The sequence below is a fragment of the Podarcis muralis genome, chromosome 9, assembly GCF_964188315.1.
Source record: "Podarcis muralis chromosome 9, rPodMur119.hap1.1, whole genome shotgun sequence".
In the NCBI taxonomy this organism is placed as follows: domain Eukaryota; kingdom Metazoa; phylum Chordata; class Lepidosauria; order Squamata; family Lacertidae; genus Podarcis; species Podarcis muralis.
This window is the reverse complement of record NC_135663.1, coordinates 77650714-77677126: the sequence shown is the minus strand read 5'-3', so window position 1 is coordinate 77677126 and position 26413 is coordinate 77650714. Positions and strand designations below refer to the sequence as shown.

General features: G+C 44.9%; 1 protein-coding gene across 2 annotated transcripts in view; it reads left to right on the top strand.

Annotated features, from left to right (window-relative positions):
* The window catches only part of CRMP1 (collapsin response mediator protein 1), a 37204-nt gene extending 12625 nt beyond the window's left edge, over positions 1-24579 (top strand). For both annotated transcript variants that reach the window (XM_028743917.2, XM_028743918.2), the window contains exons 4-14: positions 1848-2012; positions 5336-5397; positions 7401-7481; positions 10362-10430; positions 11078-11198; positions 15189-15345; positions 16132-16273; positions 18554-18724; positions 19201-19380; positions 22806-22971; positions 23610-24579. In XM_028743917.2, the coding sequence (XP_028599750.2) occupies positions 1848-2012; positions 5336-5397; positions 7401-7481; positions 10362-10430; positions 11078-11198; positions 15189-15345; positions 16132-16273; positions 18554-18724; positions 19201-19380; positions 22806-22971; positions 23610-23701 (1406 nt within the window). In that variant the 3' untranslated portion in view covers positions 23702-24579. The remainder of the gene's footprint in view (positions 1-1847; positions 2013-5335; positions 5398-7400; positions 7482-10361; positions 10431-11077; positions 11199-15188; positions 15346-16131; positions 16274-18553; positions 18725-19200; positions 19381-22805; positions 22972-23609) is intronic.
* Positions 24580-26413: the final 1834 nt, after the last annotated feature.

Here is a 26413-nt window from a genome sequence, read left to right as displayed (position 1 = left end):
GTTTCTGTCTTTTTATTATCTGCTGTTGCTTTAAAAAAAATTCTAATGTTTTAGTGGCTATTGTTCAGTTTTAAGCAGGTGTAATGCCTTATTGTTGTTGCTGTTGTTGTTATTGTTATTATTATTACTGTTATTATTATTAAGTCATAAATTTTGGACATTGTCTTGAAGTGGCTGTTGCACCCTAAAAAGTAACATATAAATCAGGTAATAAATAAAATAAACAAAACTGTTGAGAATGATTGGCAAAAGGTGTTCTTTCAGCATATGCCTCTTGTTAGATGCATGTAGTCTATTTATATACAAAACTGAAAGACTGCAGTGGAGCTAAACAGTGAAGCTGGGCGAGAGAATTTGTCAGTGAGGATCTAGGTGGGAAAAGGAGCCTACTTCTAGGAAAAGAGAAGAGAGCAGTGTGTGAAAGGGCCATTGAGAGTGGCTTCATTTTCAGGCTATTTTATTCTCAGCAGTTGGGGAGGCAGCAGAGGCAAAGCAAGACAACAAGCTATGATTAAGCCAGGGTGTCAGAACGGGCATAACAACAAACCGTGATTTATGATCCTAGTTTGCTGCCTCAAGCATAGTATGGCTGGTGTGCCTGCTGGGGTTCAGGCATGCAGACAGGCTGGGGGTATTCCAACGTGGGCCACTTTGGTGCTTACTCCTAAGTGTGCATTGGCCAAGGCTGCACATATTTCTTAGGCGATGATCTATTCTTACTGGCTTAGTCAGCTCAGTGTCCTGCTTTTCGGAAGAAATAGGCAAGATCAAACTTAAGTTAGTTGAAATAGTTCTTCCTTGCACAGAGAAACAACTAGAGGCGGTTGGAGGATGGATGGCAGCTAACAGATTGAGGTTGAATCCTGACAAGACAGAAGTACTGTTTTGGGGGGACAGGGGGCGGGCTGGTGTGGGGGATTCCCTGGTCCTGAATGGGGTAACTGTGCCCCTGAAGGACCAGGTACGCAGCCTTGGAGTCATTTTGGACTCACAGCTGTCCATGGAGGTGCAGGTTAATTCTGTGTCCAGGGCAGCTGTTTACCAGCTCCATCTGGTACGCAGGCTGAGACCCTACCTGCCCGCCAACTGTCTCGCCAGAGTGGTGCATGCTCTAGTTATCTCCTGCTTGGACGACTGCAATACACTCTACATGGGGCTACCTTTGAAGGTGACCCGGAAACTGCAATTAATCCAGAATGCGGCAGCTAGACTGGTGACTGGGAGTGGCCGCCGGGACCACATAACACCAGTCCTGAGAGATCTGCATTGGTTCCCAGTACGTTTCTGAGCACAATTCAAAGTGTTGGTGCTGACCTTTAAAGCCCTAAACGGCCTCGGTCCTGTATACCTGAAGGAGCGTCTCCACCCCCATCGTTCAGCCCGGACACCGAGGTCCAGCGCCGAGGGCCTTCTGGCGGTTCCCTCATTGCGAGAAGTGAGGTTACAGGGAACCAGACAGAGGGCCTTCTCGGTAGTGGCGCCCACCCTGTGGAACACCCTCCCTTCAGATGTGAAGGAAATAAGCAGTTATCCTATCTTTAAAAGCCATCTGAAGGCAGCCCTGTTTAGGGAAGTTTTTAATATCTAATGCTGTATTGTTTTTAACATTTGATTGGGAGCCGCCCAGAATGGCTGGGGAGACTCAGCCAGATGGGTGGGGTTGCTATTATTATTATTATTATTATTATTATTATTATTATTATTATTATTTTAAGCCCTTCAAAAACAGTGTGGCAATGAAACAAGAGGTTTCAGGACCTGTTTTGTTTCATGTACTATTGCATCTGTAGGTAAAATGTGGACTGAACTTTATTTGCCTATTAACAAACACTTCATCCTCATTTCAGTTGACCATGTACTTCCTGAACCCAGCTCCAGTCTATTAACCTCCTTTGAAAAGTGGCACGAGGCAGCAGACACCAAATCCTGTTGCGATTACTCTCTCCATGTGGATATCACCAACTGGTATGACGGAATCAGGGAAGAGCTGGATATCCTGGTACAAGATAAAGGTTAGTAACAGTCTAGCAGAATAGTCAGATGAAGAGATAAAAATATGGGGGACATTGTCAAAAACCTTACTGAAATCATGATACACAACGTCCACAGCATTCCCCTGATCTACCAAGCTTGCAATTCTATAAAAGAAATAAATAAATTAGATTTTTTTTCTGGCATGATTTGTTTTTGAGAAACCCATGCTGGGTCTTAGTAATCACAGCATCCTTTTATAAGTTCTTGCAGACTGTTTAATTATCTGTTCTAGGACATTTGTGGTATCGATGTCAAGTTGACCTGTCAGTAGTTACTTGTATCTTCTTTCCCCCCCTTTTTGGAGATTAGGACAACATTTGTCCTCTTCCAGTCCTCAGGGACCTCACCTGTTCTTTAAGAATTCTCAAAGATCACATCTGCAAGCTCCTTTAGTACCCTTGGATACATCTCTCTGTGCTCTCTGTCTCTTGTATCACCAGTGTAGTGGTTTGGAGTTACTCGTGCGTAAACCGACCCCGTTTGGGTGCTTGGTTGCCTGGTTAAATCCTCCGGACTGCACAGCCCATCTCCGCTTGACTGCTTCAGTCACTGGCAGAATCTGTCTGTGGGCGCTTCTTGAACCTCTGCCAACATAAAAGCTGTTTGACCCCGCAATCGTCTCCGCCTCTCATTGCGCAGGAGTCTCCTGTGCAGGGTGGGCGTGGGTAGCAGGGTGCCTGGGCTCTCTTCACTGACTTCCAGGGAAGAATCTCGGAGCCCTTCCACCTCCTCCTCCCCTTGCTCTCCTGGACTCTTGGTGTAACGTGTATTTCCTTCCCCTTCCACTGAGCTGAGTCTCCCCCTTGTGCTGGGACCTTCACCTGCAGAGTCTGAGACCCTCTCCTTCTCCCGTGTCTCTGATGTCAGTTCCCTGACAACCAGCTATCCTGTTTTTGCATTCCAAAAACTTATTTAAAAATTCCATTCATTCTCAAACGTGGTATTTGTACAAATAGCTTGTTGCACTCATAAAGCCCAAGTTCATTCACTTAACACTGCTTCTCTCCGTAACTCAGTATACCATCCTCTTAAGTCTGGTGTCTGACAGCTCTTCCAGTGTTAGCATATATGAATAATTTTCTGCAACAATAATAAAAAAGGAACATTCTGTAGGTTCCTTTCTTTTAATATTGTTTAACTGCCGGTGTAGCCAAATATGAGCAGTGCTGAGCACAAGCCACACTTGCAGAGGAACACTTGGGCGTGCATTCCAAGGGTTGGGATTGTTTCTTTGTAGTTACAACTTTACCTGACATGCACCTGATACCTTCTGCCATCAGGCGAGGGTCAAGCGGGCAGGGCAGGGAGGTAGTGGCGGAGGAAGGGGGGGTCCACCCCAGGTGCCATCTCTGAGGGGTATGACAAGAGGGCATCCCATGGGGGGCTTGCCCCGCTGCCCCCAGGCACGGTGGTGTGAGCTGCCACCATCACTCCACCACAGCTGTGTGCGGAGGATCCTTTGCTCGCGGCTGCACCCTCTGCTGCCACCCACGCTCGAGCGGTGGTGGCAAACTGCCCAGTGGCGCATGCGCAACAGCGCTATGAAAGTTGCTGCGCATCCACCTTATGTATGGGGTGTGCGCATGCGCCCTATGTAGCAGTGCTGCACATGCGCCATACGTACAGCGCACATGCATGCGCCACCAGGCGGTTTGCCCTGCTCCCCCGCACCTGGTGCCGGTTCCCCTTCCTTTGCCCCTACAGGGAGGAAAGGACTTGTGGGTCAAAATAGGACTCCTGGCAGTCCTATGTCATCAATATGCGGATAATACCCAGCTCTACCTCTCTTTTAAATTGGAACCAGTGAAGGCAGTGAAGGTCCTGTGTGAGTGCCTGGAGGCAGTTGGAAGATGGATGCTAGCTAATGGATTGAGGTTGCATCCTGACAAGACAGAAGTACTGTTCTTGGGGGGACAGGAGGCAGGCGGGTGTGGAGGACTCCCTGGTCCTGAATGGGGTAACTGTGCCCCTGAAGGACCAGGTGTGCAGCCTGGGAGTCATTCGGACTCACAGCTGTCCATGGAGGCGCAGGTCAATTCTGTGTCCAGGGCAGCTGTTTATCAGCTCCATCTGGTACGCAGGATGAGACCCTACCTGCCTGCAGACTGTCTCGCCAGAGTGGTGCTACTGCAATGCGCTCTACGTGGGGCTACCTTTGAAGATGACCCGGAAACTACAACTAATCCAGAATACAGCAGCTAGACTGGTGATTGGGAGTGGCTGCCAAGACCATACAGCACCGGTCCTGAAAGACCTACATTGGCTCCCAGTATGTTTCCGAGCACAATTCAAAGTGTTGGTGCTGACCTTTAAAGCCCTAAACAGCCTCAGCCCAGTATACCTGAAGGAGCGTCTCCACCCCCATCGTTCTGCTGGACACTGAGGTCCAGCGCCGAGGGCCTTCTGGTGGTTCCCTCTCTGCAAGAAGTGAGGTTCCAGGGAACCAGGCAGAGGGCCTTCTTGGTGGTGGGTGCCCGCCCTGTGGAACACCCTCCCATCAGATGTCAAAGAGATAAACAACTACCTGACATTTAGAAGACATCTGAAGGCAGTCTTGTTTAGGGAAGTTTTTAATGTGTGACATTTTAATGTATTTTTAATCTTTGTTGGAAGTTGCCCAGAGTGGCTGGGTTAATAATAATAATAATAATAATAATAATAATAATAATAAATAAAATGTAGCTTGTGGTCTAGTGGTGGTCTATGCCTGGGCTAAGCCACTGAACACTTTGTGAATCAGGAAAAAGAACTGTGAAATAAAAGCGGAGACAACACTTTCTTAAAAGACAGCTGCACGTAACTAGCATTTTTATTTTCTGCCAGAAGCTTGCACTCTTAACAGGATCTGATCATTAACTTGACTTTGCAAGCAGAAAGTGAACTAGTTTGACTATTAAGCTTAAAATAGAAGTAGCCATTTGTGCATCTGTCATCGTATTTTCTGTGGCGGCAACTGCACAATGCATCCACCTTCCCTGCCTTTAAAAAACCCCCAAAACAGCTGTGCTCCCAGCTTTCACTGGTGCTTGACCTGAATATATCATATTTTTAACTCTGCCTTATATTTTCATTTGCATTATCTTTCTGTATTTTAATGTTTGATATATTTTTAAATATTGTATACAACTTTGAGATGATATGGGAGGTAGCAGAGAAAGATTTTAAACAAGTAATAAAAAATAAATTAAAACTGTTTTAACATAAACAGTACTAATATGAATATTTATGAAGGTAACTGTTTCAGAATGCTAAAAAAAATGCACATTCGCTTTATTCTGAATACTTTTTTCCCTGTAAATAGGTGTTAATTCTTTTCAAGTCTACATGGTCTACAAAGATCTCTACCAAATGACTGACAGCCAGGTAATCTGTGCATTTTCATATGAGATCTCTGATTCCCAGGAACTCTTCTAATTGAGATCCATGCTTTTGAATTAAGCTTAAGTTTGGGATGGGTGTGTGTTCAAATGTGAGCAGTCATGTCCCTCTCCTTCCTCTGAAATGAAAGTTACTGAACACCCTCTCTGTTGTTATATCTTTGGAGTCATGAGTTTCAGGTGGGCTAACATTTAGTTTTTAATTGAAATTGTGATGAATGTTTTGTGCACATTACAGTTAAAACATAACATTATGGCAGAATATGTTGCTAACACAAATTTGGAGTTTTGAAACATGTCATTTCCAGCACCATGACTGGTATGGCCTCATGTTTTCACATGCTTGGAGCATATCCAGAACTTGCTTTAGAATATTAAACATTTACAAATGCTTGTAAATGTTTAATGTGCACTGTTTTTGTTATTTAATGTGTAGCTGTGAGGCCTCTGGGCAGCACTGGGGCTACAGAATTTGGGGAAGTGGGATTAATCCTTTCCACACACCCACAATTTACCCCTTCCTGGAAGCTGCTGCTAGTCTTGTGAGGGGATTATCCTCCCAAGACTTATAGCAGCTTCTGGAAAGGGCGGGGGGGGGGTCTTAGCAGGACAGTAGCCTGCCCCCCTCCCTGTGTGCTGTGCTCCCAGTTCTACTGCTCTTTAGAGAACAAGAACTATGCACATTTAATACATGCATTTAGCATCTAACCAAGAGTTGGCTTGGTTTTTGTTCCTACTTTTTCTCCAAGAAAAAATGCTTTGGAATCGTTTTAGAAGTTATTGCCTTCTTCTTCTTCTTTTTAAATTTTATTGTTACCGTTCACATTGACACACCATACAGAAAAAGAAAATAAATTCCATCACCACCAAAGAAAAAAAGAGAATTAATACATCAACTAATAACCTTCAAAACATAAAATAAGTGGTCTTTTTCTATGCGCCAGACTTCCCATCTATTCCTTATTACAGATTCTGTATTAATTGTTCGCTGCCATTGTGTAACGAGTTTTGTTCAATTTCAATATCCCTTAATCCATTCATTGGTTTTTATCACATTTTTAACACTCCTACTGAAATTATTCGAACGCTGCGTATGACCTTAAACTACTATTATTATTTTCCAAGTATATTTTAAAAACTTCCCATTTTGAGATAAATACCTGTTTTGGTTTATTTTTTATCTCTTCTGACATGCTATCTAATTCCACGTATTCAGCCATTTTTTGAATCCATTCTAATCTTGATGGGACTTTATCGCTTTTATAATTTGCCGCAAAAACTTTGCGGAAGTTATTGCCTTCTAATTGTGGGAATCTGAGTTAAAGTGTGAGCTCTTTGTGAAATCATAAACAAGAAAGCATCTACAGATTTTTATTTTTTTTTAATGTTCAGGTTCCTGTCAAACTTACCATATTTTTTGCTCTATAAGACTCACTTTTTCCCTCCTAAAAAGTAAGGGGAAATGTGTGTGCGTCTTATGGAGCGAATGCAGGCTGCGCAGCTATCCCAGAAGCCAGAACAGCAAGAGGGATTGCTGTGCAGCTATCCCTCTTGTTCTGGCTTTTGAGATTCAGAATATTTTTTTTCTTGTTTTCCTCCTCCAAAAACTAGGTGCATCTTATGGTCTGGTACGTCTTATAGAGCGAAAAATACGGTATCTGGAAGGTGGTGGAATTAGAGGCAAAGTAAATGTGATGCTAAATGTGTTACTCCAAAGCATATCTGGGTGGGGTGAATTCTTAGGATTTCAGCAGACAGGGAGAGGGAACCAATTGGTGTCAAGCACTGTGTTTTCCTTTGCTGATGAGAAGGGACGAGATGAAGAAACAGAGTGAAATAAAGTTTTACCCTTTTTTGGCTGTTGTGCTCCCCTAAAATGAAAGGAAATGTGTGTATGCATGTGTGTTTTAAAGAAGGGGATAAAAGAATTGGGATATACAATAATCTGTCATTGCTGACTGTTCCCCCCTCCCTTGGTACTCTATATAGCTCTATGAAGCCTTTACTTTTCTGAAAAGTCTTGGAGCTGTAATCATGGTCCATGCTGAAAATGGAGATTTGATAGCTCAGGTGAGAAAAACTTTTCTTCTACGTTTATTCTTTGAACTGTCTGATACCCTTGATAGGTAGATTCGTTGGGCACAGATGTTTGCCATCTTATCCACCCATCTGATTTGGTTGTAGATTAGTACTGCAGTGTGGCAGTAGCAATGGTCATCAAGCCCTCGCAAAATGTAATGAGTGCTGAATGTCATGGTTGTGACAGGGAGTGATTGAAAATGAGCCCTACTTGGTGCCATGAAAAATTAAAATAAGATGTAAAGTAATTTATTGGTTCTCGTTAATTCTGAACATAGAAAAATCGACTGATATCAATTGGACAGATGTGCTTAATTGTGTGCTTCACCAGGGCTTAATGGATGCTAGCCTTTCTCTGGATTGGACTGCTTACACTGGGCTGTGTTTAAGCCATGCTGTGAGTGCAGAAAGGTACCCCAAACATGTAGACATTATTGTTGTTTAGTCGTTTAGTCGTGTCCGACTCTTCGTGACCCCATGGACCAGAGCACGCCAGGCACCTCTGTCCTCCACTACTTCCCGCAGTTTGGTCAAACTCAAGCTGGTAACCTCGAAAACACTATCCAACCATCTCGACCTCTGTCGCCCCCTTCTCCTTGTGCCCTCCACCTTTCCCAGCATCAGTGTCTTCTCCAGGGAGTCTTCTCTTCTCATGAGGTGGCCAAAATACTGGAGCCTCAGCTTCACGATCTGTCCTTCCAGTGAGCACTCAGGGCTGATTTCCTTAAGAATGGATGCGTTTGATCTTCTTGCAGTCCATGGGACTCTCAAGAGTCTTCTCCAGCACCAGAATTCAAAAGCATGAATTCTTCGGCGATCAGCCTTCTTTATGGTCCAGCTCTCACTTCCATACATCACTACTGGGAAAACCATGGCTTTTAGACATTATTATTTGGCCCAAAGTTCAGTACTGGGTGCCGATGATGATGACGCTAGTATCAAAAAGAGGTTCTTTATTGCATAACTGTCCCAGAAAGACCTATGTGACAAATTGGTACCAATTCAAGTGTCCCCTGGCCTTAGATGTCCATGCTTAGAACCAGGTAGATCTTAAGTGATGAAACAGTCAAGAAGGGAGGGCTTGGAACAGGTGGACATTTTCAAAATTCTGTCAGGCAGTTAGCATATAGAATCTGTAATAATTATCAGTACATTTTAGTTGTGGTGGAAGAAGCGAATGGGCCTCTGAGTTTGCCATAAATTTAATTTATTTCATTTAATTTTTGAGCTTTTGTGGTGCTATTCATGGCCAGAAACAGTTCCAGTTAAAAGCAAACAACAACAACAACATGCTGCCCAAATGACTGGGTTGCCATCCACTATGGGCAGCTTCCAACAAAATATAAAGAACACAATAAAATATTAAACATTAAAAACTTCCCTGTACAGGGCTGCCTTTTGACATGTGATGGGAGGCTATTCCACAAGGCAGGGACAACTACTGAGAAGGCCTTCTGCCTGGTTCCTTGTAACTTTGCTTCTCACAGTGAGGGAACCGCTAGAAGGTCCTCAGAGCTGGACCTCAGTTTCTGGGCTGCAGGTGGTGATTCTCCTTCATATATACAGGGCTGAGGCCATTTAGGGCTTGAAAGGTCAGCACCAACACTTTGAGTTGTGCTCAGAAATGTTATGTGAGCCAAGATAGATCCTTTAGGACAGGTGTTATATGGTCCCAGTGGCCCTCCAAGTCACCAGTCTAGCTGCCGCATTCCGGATTAGCTGTAGTTTCTGAGTCACCTTCAAAGCTAGCCCCACATAGCACACATTGCAGTAGTTGCAAGCAGGAAATAACTGTTGCATGTCCCACTCTGTGAGACAGTGTGCAGGCAGGAAGGGTCTCAGCCACCATACCAGATGGAGCTGGTAGACATCCACCCCGGACACAGAATTAAGCTGTGCTTCCATTGACAGCTGTGAGTCCAAAATGACCCCAAGGCTGCACACCTGGTCCTTTAGGGGCACAGTTACCTCATTCAAGACCAGGAAGTCCTTCACACCTGACTGCCCCCCCATCCCTCAGAAGCAGTACCTCTGTCTTGTCAGGATTCAGCCTGAATCCATTGATTGCTGTCCATCCTCCAGCCACCTCCAGACATATAGGACCAGGTTCATCACATTCACTGTTTCTGATTTAAATGAGATGTAGAGCTGGTGTCATCTGCCTATTGATGAACACCCAGCCCAAACCACCTGATGACCTTTCCCAGCAGTTTCATATGGATGTTAAAAAGCATGAGAGAGAGGGTGGAGTCATGAGGTACCCCACAAGTGAGTGTTGAAGGGTCTGAGCACTCATCTCCCCACGCGACTTCCTGGACACGACCCAGGAAAGAGTGGATCCATTGCATAACAGTGCCCCCCACTCCCAGCCTTCCTAGATGGTACAGAAAGATACCATGGTTGATGGTATCAAAAGCAGCTGAGAGATCCAGCAGAACCAGGAAACAGCTTTCACCTCTGTCCCTAACCTGCCAGAGATCATTGACCAGTCAACCAGGGTGGTTTCTGTCCCGTGGCGGAGCCTGAATCCCGATTGGAAGGGATCCAGATGGTCCACGTCCTCCAGACATGCCTGTAGTTTAAAACAATTTAAAAATAAAACAGGCACCTAGCATAATATATAGTTAAAACAGCAGCAGTTAAAAGTATAAATCAGGAACATTATGCAGTAAAAGCAGACTGGAATATCCGAAATCTGTAAACTACGCAGAATACATAGTTGATTGGATGGTATTTAAATGCTAACAATAAATATCGTTCCTTAACCAACAGACATGACTGAAATACAGTGTATATAAGAGACTTTTGATACATATCAATTGATATATTTGTAACCTGTTGGCCATCATCTTTTGTCTATGACCTCCTCAGGAACAAAAGCGTATGCTGGAGATGGGCATCACTGGACCAGAGGGCCACGCCTTGAGCAGGCCAGAGGAGGTGAGAGCTGTGTTCAAGTTCAGTCTAAGGGCTGCAGGAGCCATGCGTTAAAGTGTCTACAGTTTTTTTCTAGCAGAACTAGCCAAACCAAGAGAAATCCATAAGCACTTCACATCACTATGTGATTCTGTGATAATAATACCTCAATACAGAACACCTTAATAACAAAATTTTAAGCTGTGGCCTTGAAGCTGATCACCTGCAAATGCTCCATTGACTTCTATGAGAATATTAAAGAAGAAAGGGGTCACTCTGCTGAGGAACACTTCAGTATAGCAGTTGCTTGCAATGTGGCAAGCTGATTACATTCAGTTTTTAATGTTTTTGAAGTCGTAGGAGTTTTTTCAGGTACCACCTTGAGCCATTCATGCCATTTAGATCAGGGGTGAGAAATCTTTTTTTCTGTAAGCAGTATTCTGAAAGTTGTGTATAGCTTCAAATTAATTCTGCTTGGAGCAAAAGCAAAGCGTGAAGTAGCAGGAAGGGTTATATGTTTGCAAGTCAGTTAAAACTGGAAGGGGGTTGAGGGATGAGGAACTGTTCTTAAAGCAGAAGAGGAAAGTGGCTGGAATCTGGGAAATACCTGTGTGAAAAATTTGCAAGGTAACGATGAGGTTACTTTGACTGAATTTCTTTCCTTATTTCAGCTTGAAGCAGAAGCTGTTTTCCGAGCCATCACCATAGCTAGTCGCATCAACTGTCCGTTGTATATCACCAAGGTCATGAGCAAGAGTGCAGCTGACATCATTTCACTGGCTAGAAAGAAAGGTACAGAATGCAGCCTTTCATATTGTTATGAGAGAAAAAAACTGCTCCTTTTTCCTTATGGGGTACCCAAGAGCTCATAGAAAGTCCTTTTGTAGGTTCTCTACCGGTAGGAGAAAATAACAGGGACCAGCCAGAGAATATTGAGAAGCAAGGCAGTTAGTAAGCCTGATCTTTATTAAAGCTGTTGCAACAGGGTGCTCCCCACACACAAACGGGGGGGGGGGACCCCGAGCCATGCACGCAAGCCGTTATATAGACTTTTTAAATTGCCCACCCTGGAGTCCAAGACCTCCCCCAGAAACATCATACATACATCACAGAAGGGGTGTGGCCCAAGACTACCCCCTTAATACATCAGAGAAGGGGCGGAAATCTGGATGTGTTGTTTCTTCCTGTCTGCCAGGTTACCTGATTGGATTACCTGGGCATCCTGGCCACTCTTTAGTTATGATAACTACTCAATTCCTGAATCCAGGTCACAGGTTCACACCCTATTCATATTTTAGATGTGCCCTTAAGACAGGATTTGTGAAAGAGACAATGGGGAGTTTTCCCATTTCTTTCGACCTTGCAGAGTAATATTTGAGGTCATTTTGGGAGAGAGAAAACGGTTTCAGGACTTTTCTGTGGGTTTCAGACATGTGGTTTACATATTTGTATGTGGTTGCTTGGTACATTTATGAACATCTATTTATGTACATTTATGAACGCGGGTGGCGCTGTGGTCTGGTCAGAAGGCGGTTCGAATCCCCGCGACAGGGTGAGCTCCCGTTGCTCGGTCCCTGCTCCTGCCAACCTAGCAGTTCGAAAGCACGTCAAAGTGCAAGTAGATAAACAGGTACTGCTCTGGTGGGAAGGTAAACGGCATTTCCGTGCGCTGCTCTGTTTTGCCAGAAGCGGCTTAGTCATGCTGGCCACATGACCCGGAAGCTGTACACCGGCTCCCTCGACCAGTAAAGCGAGATGAGTGCTGCAACCCCAGAGTCATCCACGACTGGACCTAACGGTCAGGGGTCCCTTTACCTTTATTTATTATATATATATATATAAGACCTTAAAATTCTTATAACAATATCATGTCTCTGAAATGTTGGACTTCTAGACATGGGTCCTTGTCTGGGGGACTCTGGGCTCTTGGGGCAAAGGCAAGGCTATAGGATCAGGCTATTTGGACTTGTTTCAGTAGTAATTCCGTGAATGAGCACACTGAAGAGAGGGCTGTTCTCATCCCAATACAATCAGAAGTACCTTTATCCAGTGCTTTGAGACACCAAATAATGTCGCTTCTTTTCAAGGTGCTAGAAGGAACAAATTACTCCATTTTGAACTCCCAAGCCACAGCACAAAGGTCTTGCCCACATCCGCATAGCCATGGCTTGCTTTCTCACCACTGGATATCTTGTGGCTCAATGTATGAAGTTACTCAATTGAGTGAAAAGCCTTGTATATGCGTGGAGACTATGCAAACATTCTGTCTGTGGAGCTGGATGAGCGCTGCCTCATTTATCCTTGCAAATTGCTATTTGATACTGCAGTGAGTCATCAAGTGACGAATACCTATGTGCAAACCAGCAGGAATCACCAAGGGAGTAAAATGGTAATGACAGAGAAGCTAAAGGGAAGGACTTGAACTTTGTTGAATGCTCTGAGCTGGTTTTGTGCAGCTTCATATCCCCTTTTCCAGCGCTCCTTTCTTTTCGGTTCTTTTGGACCACCCCTCTTCTGCGCATTGGTTCTCCTTCTGAACAGGTTCGTGGCTTTCTGCATTAAATCAATCCATAGCTCATAAACCTCACCTCTTGGCTGTGCACATGAGAACCGTTTGGCGCACAGTCTGGCCATAGTGACTGGTCCCCAGGGAACTGGGTGAGATGGAGAAAGGGGCCACCAAAATCCCAATATGGGGTTCTCTCCCCCCCCCCATTTCCTCTCTGGCTGTGCTGCTTTATCTTTTTTAAGCAAGCTCTGACCAGTCCACTAAGAAATTATTTATTGACTTTATCAAGCCGTGCTTATATACCACATTCTTGCTGTACATTCAGTTTATTTAGATGTGCATTTACTTGTGGTTTTTGTTGCATCCCTGAAGTCAACCAGCTGAAAGCAGGTCAGTCTGAGCAAGATGACTGAAATGCTGGCTGAACTTGCATATCTCTACTGAAAGTCTGCAGGACTGAGAGCTTGGGAAAGTGAAGGGGCCCATGAACTACTTTGATAATCCCTCAGAATAGATAGACTAGCTCCCTGGTGAGGAAATATTTTATTCTGTTTAAACCTGTCTCTCTGGAGCTCTTTATATATCTATAATTTTCCATTACAGATTTTCAAATTCAAATCAATATAACCATAATCATTTACTTTCCTTCCCCTCCTCCATGGTTTCTTTTAGTTATCCATTACTAGTGCATATTCTAATTACTCCATATATTTTATTTTATCTCCTTTCTCATTAAATCTTTACTTAATTTAAACTGCTGAATTTACTCTAACCCTGTTAACATTTTAACTTGTTTACAATAATTTTTCAAATCTTCTACAGACATTTTCCAATCTTCCTTAAAGGCTCCTTCTTCCTGTTCTCTTATTCTGTTAGTTAATTTTGCTAATTCTGCATACTCCATCAGTGTCACCTGCCATTCCTCCTCTGTTGGTGCTTTTCTCTACTTCCATTTCTGAGCATATATCATTCGGGCTGCCATGGCTGTGTAGAGAAACAAATTCTCTCTGGAGCTCTTTGTTTGTTCCTGACACTTACTTAGAAGCAAAAATAACCAAGAGACTTGTGGCACCTTAAATGCTAGCCGATTTATTGTAGCAGAAGCTTTTACAGACTAGAGTCCATGTCTCAGCAAACACAAAGTTCTAGCTACAGGAAGGTAGCTTTGCTGGTCTGCCGTAGTCGAAACAAAATGAAAAAAATATTTCCAGTAGCACCTTAGAGACCAACTAAGTTAGTTATTGGTATGAGCTTTTGTGTGCATGCAAGGTATCTGAAGAAGTGTGCATGCACACGAAAGCTCATACCAATAACAAATTTAGTTGGTCTCTAAGGTGCTACTGGAAGGAATTTTTTAATTTTTATTTTTTATTTTGTTTCATACATGAAGTGTTACCCTCAGCTGACATTTGATGAAGTGGACGATGATTGTTAGTTGATTCATTTACGATAACATTAGTTTAATTTGACCAGTCTTTACATTGTCTCCAATGTTAGTTAACAAATGGTAGGGGAATGTGGCTTTTAGGTTGCTGTTAGGATGTAGGCACTTCCTTAGACCGGAAAACCTAACTTCTGTCATCTATGCTCTGGTGATCTCTAGGTAAGATTGCTGCAACACGTTATACATAGCGCTACCTGAGGATGGTTTGGAAACTTCAGCTGGTTCAGAATTTGGTGTCCAGGTTGCTCACCAGGGCATGAAAGGTTAAGCATATTACACCGATCCTGGCCTGGCTGCACTGACTGCCGATTAGTTTATGGGCTCAATTCAAAGTGCTGGTTTTGAACCATAAAATCTTAAATGGCTCACAACTGCAATACCTCAAGGACTGTCTCTTCCCATGTGAACCAGTTCAGACCCTGCGATCATCATCTAAGGCCTTCCTTCGTGTGCCTCCTCTAAGAGAGATCTGCAGGGTGGCAACATGAGAACATGCCTTCTCTGTGGAGGCTCCCTGTTTGGGGAATGCTATCCCCAGGGAGCCTTGCCTGGTGCCCTCCTTCCATATCTTTAGGCACCGGGCAAAAACTTTTCTCTTTAATCAGGCCTTTGGTTGATTAACATACTATGTCCTTTTAAATGTGTTTGTGGGAGGGGGGGGTGATTGGTTTGCCTTTGTCTATTTTGTATTTTGTGTTCTCACATTGTATTTTTATGTTTTGAACCACCCTGTGATCTTCGGATGAAGGGTGGTATATAAATTTAATAAGTAAAATAAAAAACAAATTAAAAGGATGATATAATCAGTTGTGTTTTTCCATTCCCCTAGGTGCTCTTGTTTTCGGGGAACCAATCACTGCCAGCCTGGGGACAGACGGGACACATTATTGGAGCAAAAATTGGGCCAAGGCTGCAGCATTTGTGACCTCACCGCCTCTGAGTCTGGATCCTACCACACCTGATCATTTGACCTCACTTTTAGCATGGTATTAAACTGCAACTGCTTGTAAACCACCAATTCAGCCAAGGGAGTCCTTGGATGTGAGCTAAAGTGCAGAAGTAATATGTAATAACAGACAAGTATTTTGATGTGGTTTGATTATTGTCAGATTTGTTCTTGTTTGTAAGGGAATAGCAAATACTATATTTAGCTCAGAGTGAAATTAGACATGTGACACCCCCACCACAGGGGGAGGAGTCTGCTTAGCCCTTTCCCTTCCTGACCTTCCCCTGTTCAGAATTACCCCAGGCATTACCTTTGACAAGAAAATCGGCTCGGAAAGGATGGTTTTAAGTGACAGGAAGGAAAAGGATTAGATAGCCTCATCCCCGTCCACTCAAACTGGCAGTCTTCTGTGACTGCTTTTCAGTACAAATCAATCAATCAGTCCATTATCAGACGGGTCACAGGCCTCCCATGGAACATCTAACTAGGTCCTTAGTGGGGTGATTGTATAGAGTGAGTTTTAAAGAAAATAATCTGTAAACAAAATTGCTGTTCAGTTTCACTTTGGTTTGCCTTACTGCTGCTGTTATAGAGACCTGAAAACCACTAGGAAAGATACCCAAAGAACAATACTTTGGAGAATAGTATTGATGTGAATGTGGAAGCAGAGACTGGAGAGGTTAACAGAATTGAAAAGCAGTAGTTAACCATATACATTCCTGAATGAATGTGTGGCACCAATAGCTAGAAACACAAATGGTAAGCAACCCACATCCTTGCCTCCAGCCTTTAAAAATATTTCTGTCTCCTCTCTGTGTTCCTTCAGTGGTGACCTGCAAGTGACTGGAAGTGCCCACTGTACCTATAGCACAGCCCAGAAAGCGCTTGGAAAGGACAACTTCACTCTGATTCCAGAAGGAGTAAATGGAATTGAAGAAAGAATGACCGTGGTCTGGGATAAGTGTGTGGTAAGCAAAAGCAACCGCTACTTCACACCAGGTCCTGCCTTGTACTGCTCAGAGATTTCCAAATCTAACTCTTAGCTAGAGGGGGCTGAGGTCAGGGGGCCAACACCCAGGGCCTTTTATTTGCACTCACACACCAGGGCCTCAGGGCACACAACTCTGCCAGCCTGGGCTGCTGTAATGCTCTACTGTGATGCTGGAACTGCATTTAAAGGCTACCAGGAAACTTTGTTTTTGTACAAAGTGTGGCTGCCAAAATGTTTATGGGAGACAGAAGCTTTGGACACATCAGTGGTGGACCACAGTGGTGGACCACAGAAGTGGTGGACACATCAGTGGCACTAGTTACCAGGGCTGTCTTAAGCATATGCGGTGCCGGGGTACAAAGAGCCACCCGGCGCTCCCCCCCCCCCAGGTTGCCCAGTCCCAGGCATGCAGGAGGGTGGAGCCAGCCAGCCGGCCGCCTCAGCATCTTGCTGGCTCAGTCACCCCTAAACCCGCGGCTTAGAGCTGCCCACAGCAGAAGAGCCTGCCGCGGCACTCCAGACCCTTTTCCGGACTCAACTCTTGGGCCCCGGACTCTCGGCCTGGCGCCCCTGAGAGCCTGGCACCTGGGTGCCCCGCACCCCTAGCGCCTATGGGTAAGACGGCACTGCTAGTTACCAGTCTGCTTCTGGACTCAGTTAAAATGCTGATATTATCATTATTTCTTCTACTCCCGATTCAATTCTGTCAGTGCTGTCACTTGCATTGCCAAAACAACTACACACACACACACACACACACACACACACACACACACACACACAGAATCAGCAGGCTTGGGATAAACCCACGGTTTGCAGAAGTATAAGGGGGCGGCAGCACTGGATTTAGGGCGGTTCAAATTCCTGCGACGGAATGAACTCCTGCTGCTCCCTAGCTCCTGCTAACCTAGCAGTTTGAAAGCACACCAGTGCAAGTAGATAAATAGGTACTGCTGCGGCAGGAAGGTAAATGGCATTTCTGTGTGCTCTGTCTTCTGTCACGGTGTCCCGTTGTGCCAGAAGTGGTTTTGTCCTGCTGGCCACATGACCTGAAAAGCTGTCTGTGGACAAACACCAGCTCCCTTGGCCTGAAGTGAGATGAGCACCGCACCCCATAGTCGCCTTTGACTGGACTTAACCGTCCAGGGGTCCTTTGCCTTTATCTTCCCTTACAATCTCTACTTGCTCCACTCCTTGTTCTGGTGGCAGCCTCCTTCAGAGCTTAATATCTTCATTAACCTTCATTCAGTTAATGAATTAACCATTCATTCAGCCTTCATTAACCTGGTGTGGTCCGGTTGTATTGTGCTACAACTCACATCATCCTTGGCCACTGGCTAGGCTAGATGGAGTTTATGGCAGCTGTTCTCCAGATTTAGTAGAGGGCAGCAGGTCGGGGAAGGACAAATAGCCCAGTCAACCCACCAGGTTCATCATCCTTTATTCTAACAGGGCCAAGCAGTCATTTTACCCACAATAGCCACTATAACTAAGCAAATCAACAGGCTTCTTCCACCTGCCATGCAATTTGTCTGGCATTTTGCCCCTCTGAATTCCAAGTCTCAACTGCTAGTTTCATTTGCCATCTGCTGGTATGTTAAGAATTATTTTTTAAAACTCAATTACCTTTTTAAAAATAATAATAATCCAGAACTAATTCCGGGAAGAGCCACTAAATCTAATACCTGCATACATCCACATACATATTCCTGGTGGCTCTTAATTTGCTGCAGGAAAGAATAAGGTAAAGGTACCCCTGCCCGTAGGGGCCAGTCTTGACAGAGTCTAGGGTTGTGCACCCATCTCACTTAAGAGGCCAGGGGCCAGCGCTGTCCGGAGACACTTCCAGGTCACGTGGCCAGCATGACAAAGCTGCATCTGGCAAGCCAGCGCAGCACACGGAAACGGCGTTTACCTTCCCGCCAGTAAGCGGTCCCTATTTATCTACTTGCACCCGGGAGTGCTTTCGAACTGCTAGGTTGGCAGGCGCTGGGACCGAGCAATGGGAGCGCACCCCGCCGCGGGGATTTGAACCGCCAACCTTTCGATCGGCAAGCCCTAGGCGCTGAGGCTTTTACCCACAGCGCCACCCGCGTCCCTAAGGAAAGAATACTGATTATTTAATGGCAGATCTTGTCCATTTGTGACTTAGATGTACTCTGAGTAAAATTTTGTTGACCACCACCTCTAATCTCTGTTGTATGTACACATATACCACTATTCTTAAGATACGTTACTCATGGAAAATTTATTTTAGTCTTCAGGTAAAATGGATGAAAACCAGTTTGTTGCCATTACTAGTACCAATGCAGCCAAAATCTTTAACCTCTATCCGCGAAAGGGTAGAATCGCTGTGGGTTCGGATGCTGACATTGTGATCTGGGACCCAGAGAAGGCAAAGACCATCACAGCCAAAAGCCATAAGTCGGTAAGAGGAAACGCTCTTCAATTTTTTTGAGAACTACTTAAGGCACTATTGCTGCAGGCTGTCAAAAAATACCCTCAACCACGGCAGCACAACATGTGCCCAATTGCTCCTTACTGCATGTGTGCGTCACCCAATTGTGTCTAGAGAATGGATGCCAGTGCTGCTACCATCAAAGATACACCCCACCTGTGAGGCGGGGTGAAGCACCCACCTTGGATGACAGAAGCCCCCAAGGCAGCACCCCACTGGCAGAAAAGCGCCACCAGCTTCTGTGCCAATTTCTGGTGAGACTTTGCCTAAACCTGCCATCATCGCTGCCACTTTGTGCCGCCACACCATGACGTTTTAATGGTTTTGACTCCCTGACTATTAAAGAAATTAACTATCATGTTTAACACCTTCTCTAATTTAATGTAGTATAAATCATTCATGCCTATCAATAAATGAGAATTAACTGCATGTTCTCCCCCTTGCAGGCTGTTGAATATAATATATTTGAAGGCATGGAATGTCACGGTGCTCCCCTCATAGTCATTAGCCAAGGGAAGATTGTGTTTGAAGATGGAAATCTCCATGTAAGTAAAGGAATGGGCCGTTTCATTCCCCGGAAGCCTTTCCCTGAATACCTTTATCAACGCATCAAAATTAGGAATAAGGTAGGTTTGTATAGCTATCCAAACTTGTTGTTGCTAATCGTTTCTATAACATGTTATAACGTACAGATGCTTGAATGTATATATTTTTGTAGAACAATGGGTCATTTCATCTGGCTGTTTGAGCCCACCCAGGGATGGCTGTGGGCAGGATTCCTGCATTACAGGGAACTGGACTAGATGACCCTTGGAGTCTCTTCCATCTCTCCAGTTCTGTAATTCAGAGAGAGCAATGTACCTGAGGAAATACGCAGTGGCTGTCTCATTCCTGAGTTCCACTGCCCAGTTCCAATCCATTTTGAGACACGAGTTTTGCCATTGTAAAGGTAAAGGGACCCCTGACCGTTAGGGACCCTCCAAGTGCCCTTATTTTCCAGGGACAGTCCTGGATTTACAGAAGCCGCCCCGCTTTCTGATTTGATCCTGGAATGTCCTGCTTTTCCTTAGAGGTAAAGGGACCCCTGACCATTAGGTCCAGTCATGGCCGACTCTGGGGTTGCGGCGCTCATCTCGCTTTATTGGCTGAGGGAGCTGGCATACAGCTTCCGGGTCATGTGGCCAGCATGACTAAGCCGCTTCTGGCAAACCAGAGCAGTGCACGGAAATGCCGTTTACCTTAGTGCCGGAGTGGTACCTATTTATCTACTTGCACTTTGACGTGCTTTGGAACTGCTAGGTTAGCAGGAGCAGGGACCGAGCAACGGGAGCTCACCCCGTCACGGGGATTCGAACCGCCAACCTTCTGATCGGCAAGCCCTAGGCTCTGTGGTTTAACCCACAGAGCTACCCGCGTCCCATTATACATGTGAATAAAAGTTAAATAAAAAAATGAGAATGCTGGCTGAAGCTTTGTCATTTTACAGGGATGGGGGAAATATTGAAAATGATCCATTGATCATTCATGGGCCCTTGGGGAATTTCAGGTTGGCATACCCAGTGCCTGGCATTATCAATCAATCTTTATTACGGCCCAGAGACCCAACAAATCGTTACAAAGCAATGCACAATTCAGACAGCCTACCTCCAGGTTAAACAAGCATTTTGTTCAGACTTAAAGATAGGGATCATTGTTTCTTGCAAACACCGATAAAAACTTTGCCACTGCTAATGTTCTAGCATTTGTCCAGTCTTCCAATAGGAACCTGACATAGTGAGCCTCTCATTTTCCTGGGAAAGGTGCCAGCAAGGGTAATATCAGTTCAGTCCTGGCTTGCTCATATTTCACACAATGCAGCAAATTATGTTTTATAGAATTGATGTCTTGAGCACACGAGCAAAGTCTGTCCTGGTAGGGAACTCCTCTCAACCTGCCATCCAGCACTGCAGAAGGAAAGACATTTAGTCTGGCTTTGGTGAATAACCTTTGATAATTTGGTACTGTCAGGTATTTAATGTAAGGTGTTAACTTAAAGACATGCCCATATTGTACTCCTACTGCCAGCGGACTACAGACTGTGTGTGATCGAGATCGCAAGTCACTGTGTGTATTATCCCATAATCTTTGCTTTAACATCTTTTGGGCGCCTTCATAACCCAGGTAATACAGTTGGGGGGGAGACAGACCAATAGAGGTGGCTTTTTTTAGCCATGGTTTTCTGCCATTTGCTGACAAATTCCTCATTGGTCAGGTGTTGGTACAAACCTTTTCCTAGATTAAACACTGAAATCCTGAGCCAATGTTTTAGGGCAGCCCACCACACTTTAGTTGAAATTGGGCATTCACCAGCTTCTAACAGAAGTACGGAGTTGGGGACGCAGTTGGGTACCTGCAGCAGAGATCGTAGAAATTTTGCCTGAAAGCCATCTAGCTTTGGCAGGCCCCATTATGCCAGACATTTGTAGCATACAGGAGTTGGTAAATGGATTTTGCGTTGAAAACCCTTAAGGCTGCTGGAACATATTTGCCGCCCTTTGTGAAAAAGAATCTGAGTATGGCTAGCTTTGTGATCTCCGCCTTTTGAAGGGAGGTTTGCCAGTGGTGCTTCCAAGAACCTGTATGATGGAATGTGAGCCCTTGATAACTGAAGTATTTAATCTGTTCAAGGTTATGGCCATCCAGCACCCATTTAGACCGGGATAAGCTTCTTTCGAAGACTAAAATTTTAGATTTTTCATAATTAATGGATAAACCATTTCCAGAACAGTAATCAGAAAACTTCCTCAGCAGATATTTAAAACCCGGGCTGGAACGTGAGATGATGGCCGCGTCATCCGCATATAACAACAAGGGGGTCCTTCTCATTCCTATTTTTGGAAGGCGTCCATCTGGGTCCATTAAGCTCTCTTCTAGGTCATTTAAGAATAGACAAAACAATGTGGGGGCCAAAATGCATCCCTGTCTCATCCCCCTAGTCATCTCGATACTGTTCGATAACCGTCCCTGTCGACCGCATCAGACCTGCAGTTTGGTTCCATTGTACAGGGCTTTTATAAGAAAGAGGAGTCGTTTGTCCTGCAAAATCAGATTTAATTTGGACCATAGCTGGGATCTGGGGATGGAATCGAACACTGATTTCAGATCCATGAAGGCCACGAAGAGTTTACCCTGTAGAGGCCTGGTATACTTCTTGGCTAGGAAGGACAGCATTAGACAGTGGTCTGATGTTGAATGGTTCTCACAAAAGGCTGCCTGGGCTTCAGATAGTATATTATGTTCATTTAGAAAAATTGTCAGTTTGCTACTGAGGAATCGGGCATACAGCTTCCCAATTATTGAAAGCAGGCTAATTGGCCTATAATTGGAGGGTACGTTTGGGTGGCCTCTCTTAAAGATTGGAACTACTATAGCATGTTTCCAGTTATATGGTACTTTGCCCGAATTATTTACTACCGTAAAAAGTTCTGCCAGAAGCGGAGCCCACCAGTGCTGGTTTGATGTAATCAATTCCACTGGGATAAAGTCTTTCCTCGGAGCCTTTCCACTCTTCATATTCCCAATTAATGTTTGGACTTCCTCCACAGTAACCAGCCTCCAATGAGGGAGCAGTGACAATTCTGACTGGCATTATTGTCAGTGCCCACTTTGTCTTCCCTTCTTAGCAGAAGATGGAAGGAGCTTCTCTCTGTGACCAATCACAGTGCCAGTAGGGGAGAGGGGCAGGCTTTCACCACTTTGTGGTCCTTTTTGAGATGTGGCAGCCATTTTGTGACTAGTGCCCACTGCACCTTTTCAAAATGCCAAAGGGGCCTTCTGGCAACCCTTTCTTAGATTGCATGGCACTTCACTTTTAGGTGCTTAGAAAATACTAACTCTTACGATGTGCAAATCTCCCCACTTTGGGAACAGAAGATGGAAGTGATGATGGAGGAAGCAGGACTCATCAACCTTGCTCTGTTGCATACATTTTTGCACTGATCTTATGTGTGAGACGGGTGGGTCAAATGCCAGGCCACTGAAATGTAACTGCATTTCTGTTTGTGATATGCAGGTAACAGAATTGCAAGGTGTCTCCAGAGGAATGTACGATGGGCCAGTCTATGAAGTTCCAGCAACACCAAAATATGCAACTCCTGCACCTTCCACTAAATCGTCACCTGCCAAAAACCAGCCTCCACCAATCAGGAACCTCCATCAATCTAACTTTAGCTTATCAGGTGTGACAAACTATCAGTATCAGCAACCTTTTTTTTGGAAAACAGGGTCCACTGCAGAGAATTGCGTAGTACAAATCCATCCATCAGTAATTTAGTAAGGACCAGCATTGATGACTTACTGGCAGAAGGAGGAGGTTTTCAGTGTAAGGGGAAGCCCAGAGGGAACTGCGGCCTTGTGATGTGCTGTACATGCCCCTCTGCCTTTTCAGTGCTACACCTGCATGCTCAGGTCTGGATAAAGGATGCCCACTCCCAGAAGTCTTGTGCGCAGGTGTAGCTCAAAGACAACTGCACAGAGGAATCCACATTGGTTTTCTGTAGATGGACCCGTGTTTCTACTAGTGCAGTCGGCAAATACCCATTAGCCTTGATGAAAAGTCACAGCAGACTTAGGATTCAGTGTCCGATGAAAGTTTGAGCACCGTCACTTCTGAGTGCCATATCCTAAACATTATGTCGCAGGGGTATACTTTGTAAAATCAGTATTTGTGTGCGTCAGGCCTCATTTTCAGTATAAAAGGGCAAGATGTTTAGCTCATATTAAGCATTTGCAATTACTTGTGCCATTGATTTCTGAGTAAATGAAAGGCTGGAGAAGCTATTAACTCTCACCTTGTTTCTGGATTGCTGTTGCACAGGTGCTCAGGTAGATGATAACAACCCACGTCGCACTGGGCATCGCATTGTTGCACCTCCTGGTGGTCGCTCCAATATTACTAGTCTTGGATGAACTCAGATGGAAACAGAAACCAAGAATAAAGGCTCATAGGAACAATTATTATTTCCTTTCTATGTCTGTGTTGTTGATCCCACACTTTTATTCGGTACTTGTGTGTGTGTGTGTGTGTGTGTGTGTGTGACAGGGAATCTCTCCTCCTCCCCAAAAAAAGTGAATAGAAAGAAGTCATCATTGTGTAGCGTGTTTGCTTGGAATAAATTGCCTCACAATTGTGCTTTCATACCTTTGCCACCTTCTAAAGCATGGTGCTTCCATTTCTCCATTAGTGATGGATGCTTTTAGCTTTGTCTCGTAATGACCTGATAGTTCGTTTGCACCCCCCACCCGTTAGCCGTGCTAGAGTAGTTGGTGCATGTTACTAAGTTATTGATGCAAGCTGCAGTTTGTGAGTGAGTCCACTTTAGAACGAACACTTTGCCAATAATTACCACGATGCCAAGGTAAGAAGAAAGACTGGTCATTTTTAAAATATGCAGAATAGGACAGGAGTCTTTCTTTTAATGTTATTTTTTAATTTATTAAATCCCAAGAAACCTCAATAGAGGAGGGCCTAGTGGCTCTGACCCACTTAGTACATTCCAAGTCTGTGTCTTTGATTTTAGAAAGAGCCATAATTTCCACATAGTGACGCTGTTGCCATTTTGTTCAGGGGATTTCTACAACTGGCCAGTAGCGCTCACCTTTTGCATGAAATATTTGGTACTTCTAAAGAATTCAATGTGCTGTTGGATTTTTAATGTTTTTGTACAAAGTTTTTTCTCCTTTATAAATCACGTTCATTTTTACTTATTATAATGTATCAGATCTACTAGTTGTGGTTCATTTTTTTTTGAATTGAAGGCTTGTGAAATAAAAGAAGATGAAATGAAGTGCTTTGCCTCTTTTTGCTTCCAGTTCATAAACAAGCTTCTCATTCAGGGCGTAAGCCGAGAGCAGGTTGGGAGCCACAGTGTGGGGAGATGGGTGGGAAGGAAGAACCACTTTAGCCAATACCAAAAGGTTAAAGGACACTTACGGTTGACCTGGTTCCTCACTGCAAAGGCTAGCCACCATCTCCAGAGACCCCTTAATGTACGTCTGTGAAGACCCCCTGCCCAATGTATTCACCAAAACACTTATTCGCTGCAGGACTGAGGAAAACGGGATGCGGCAGAGGATGGTCACAGCCACTGGGTGCTCCTAAGGCGGGCACAGCACGGCAGCACCCAGAATGGTAAGGGGTGGGCAGGTAGAGGCCTAATTCTTCCACCTTGCAAGCTCACTTTGAAGTGTTGCCAGCCCAACATGCATGGAGGGGAGACTGATGAGGGAAAGGGACCCAGGTCCTGTTCTCTCAGGGGGCCAAACATCCGCCAGCACCACAAGGGGCTGGTGTGGACTGGTGCACCCAGCCCTACTTCAGACGTACATTCTACATCTACTAGCAGGCAAATTCCCCACAGCCTTACCGTGCCATGAAGCTGCTCCCTCAGTGGTGAAGGCCTTGTCATTGCCAGGGCTCTGGTCCAAAAAAGCTGGGTCATGGGCCTCCACCTCATCCCTTTCAGCCTGGAAGGCAGGCAGGTGTCAGAGGAGGCAGAGGCTCCACCTCTTTTGCCCCCAGCCTGAGCCAATACCAGAGGCTTCTATGCCCCCCAACGCATCCTATGGGATGGGGGGAAGCACTCACCTTGCATTGTTGGACCACTGGGTCCATCTAGACCCCATTATTACCACCATCCTTATAACAGTGCCTCTGCCCCCAAGAGGGCTGACCCTCTAAATTTCAACCAAGAGAGGGCAACCAGAAAGGACATGGCATAACAGGAGGCGGGAGGAGACTAGGACGGTCCTAACTCCTCAGACCAGCTCTGGTCTCCATGAACAGAGCGGTGTTCCTCCACCTCTACACTCCAAGTTTCCTTTACAACAGCAACCATGAGAGATGCCAGGTTGGAGGAGATGGGGGTTGAGGGAGAGGAAATGGGCCTAGAACCATCACTGTCAGCACAGAGAACCTGTGTGGCTGAAGTATTCCCACTTCTAAATTACAAGGCAGGTCATGCACATCAGTCTCCCCGTAACAATCCTCACACTCCCTTTACTCTGCACCACAGCCTTTTCACGTCATGAAAAAAGCCATACTCCAGAAGCATCGCCCTTCCTTGCAAACTGTGTGTGCATCTGTGCATGAGTATATTTTATGTCTTGGAACTGAATGTTTTATGGCTGGCCAGAGCTCAGTGGTAAAACACACACTTGGCAAATGTCCCAGGTTGAAACCCAAAGATCCAGGTAGGGCTAGGAAAGACTCCATGAAGGCAACGCTGATAAAGCAAGGGTCTGACAATATGCAACTGGTAGCTTCCTATGTGCTTGTGTGGGTGTGTATGAATGCAAGTGTGGGTGTGTGCATGAAGACTGAAGAAGACCATCTCTCTTTTGCACTGGCGCTGCCCACCTCCGGCACGAGGCAGCTAAAAGGTGAGTTACGTCTCTCTCCTCCCGCCCCTGCACTACACTGCTGAAAGCTTTTGCCAACCACAGAAAGCTATCTAAATTGAAAGCATGGGGCGTTTCAGCAGTGGATCTGCTTGTGGGTAAGCAGACTGCTATTTGTGGTTAAAGGAAGGTTTTCCACCCAGGCAATCCTGCACCAAGGATTGCAGAATTCTGCATGCTATATCAATCAGGCAAGGGAAAAATAAAGAAGGAGTTGATGAA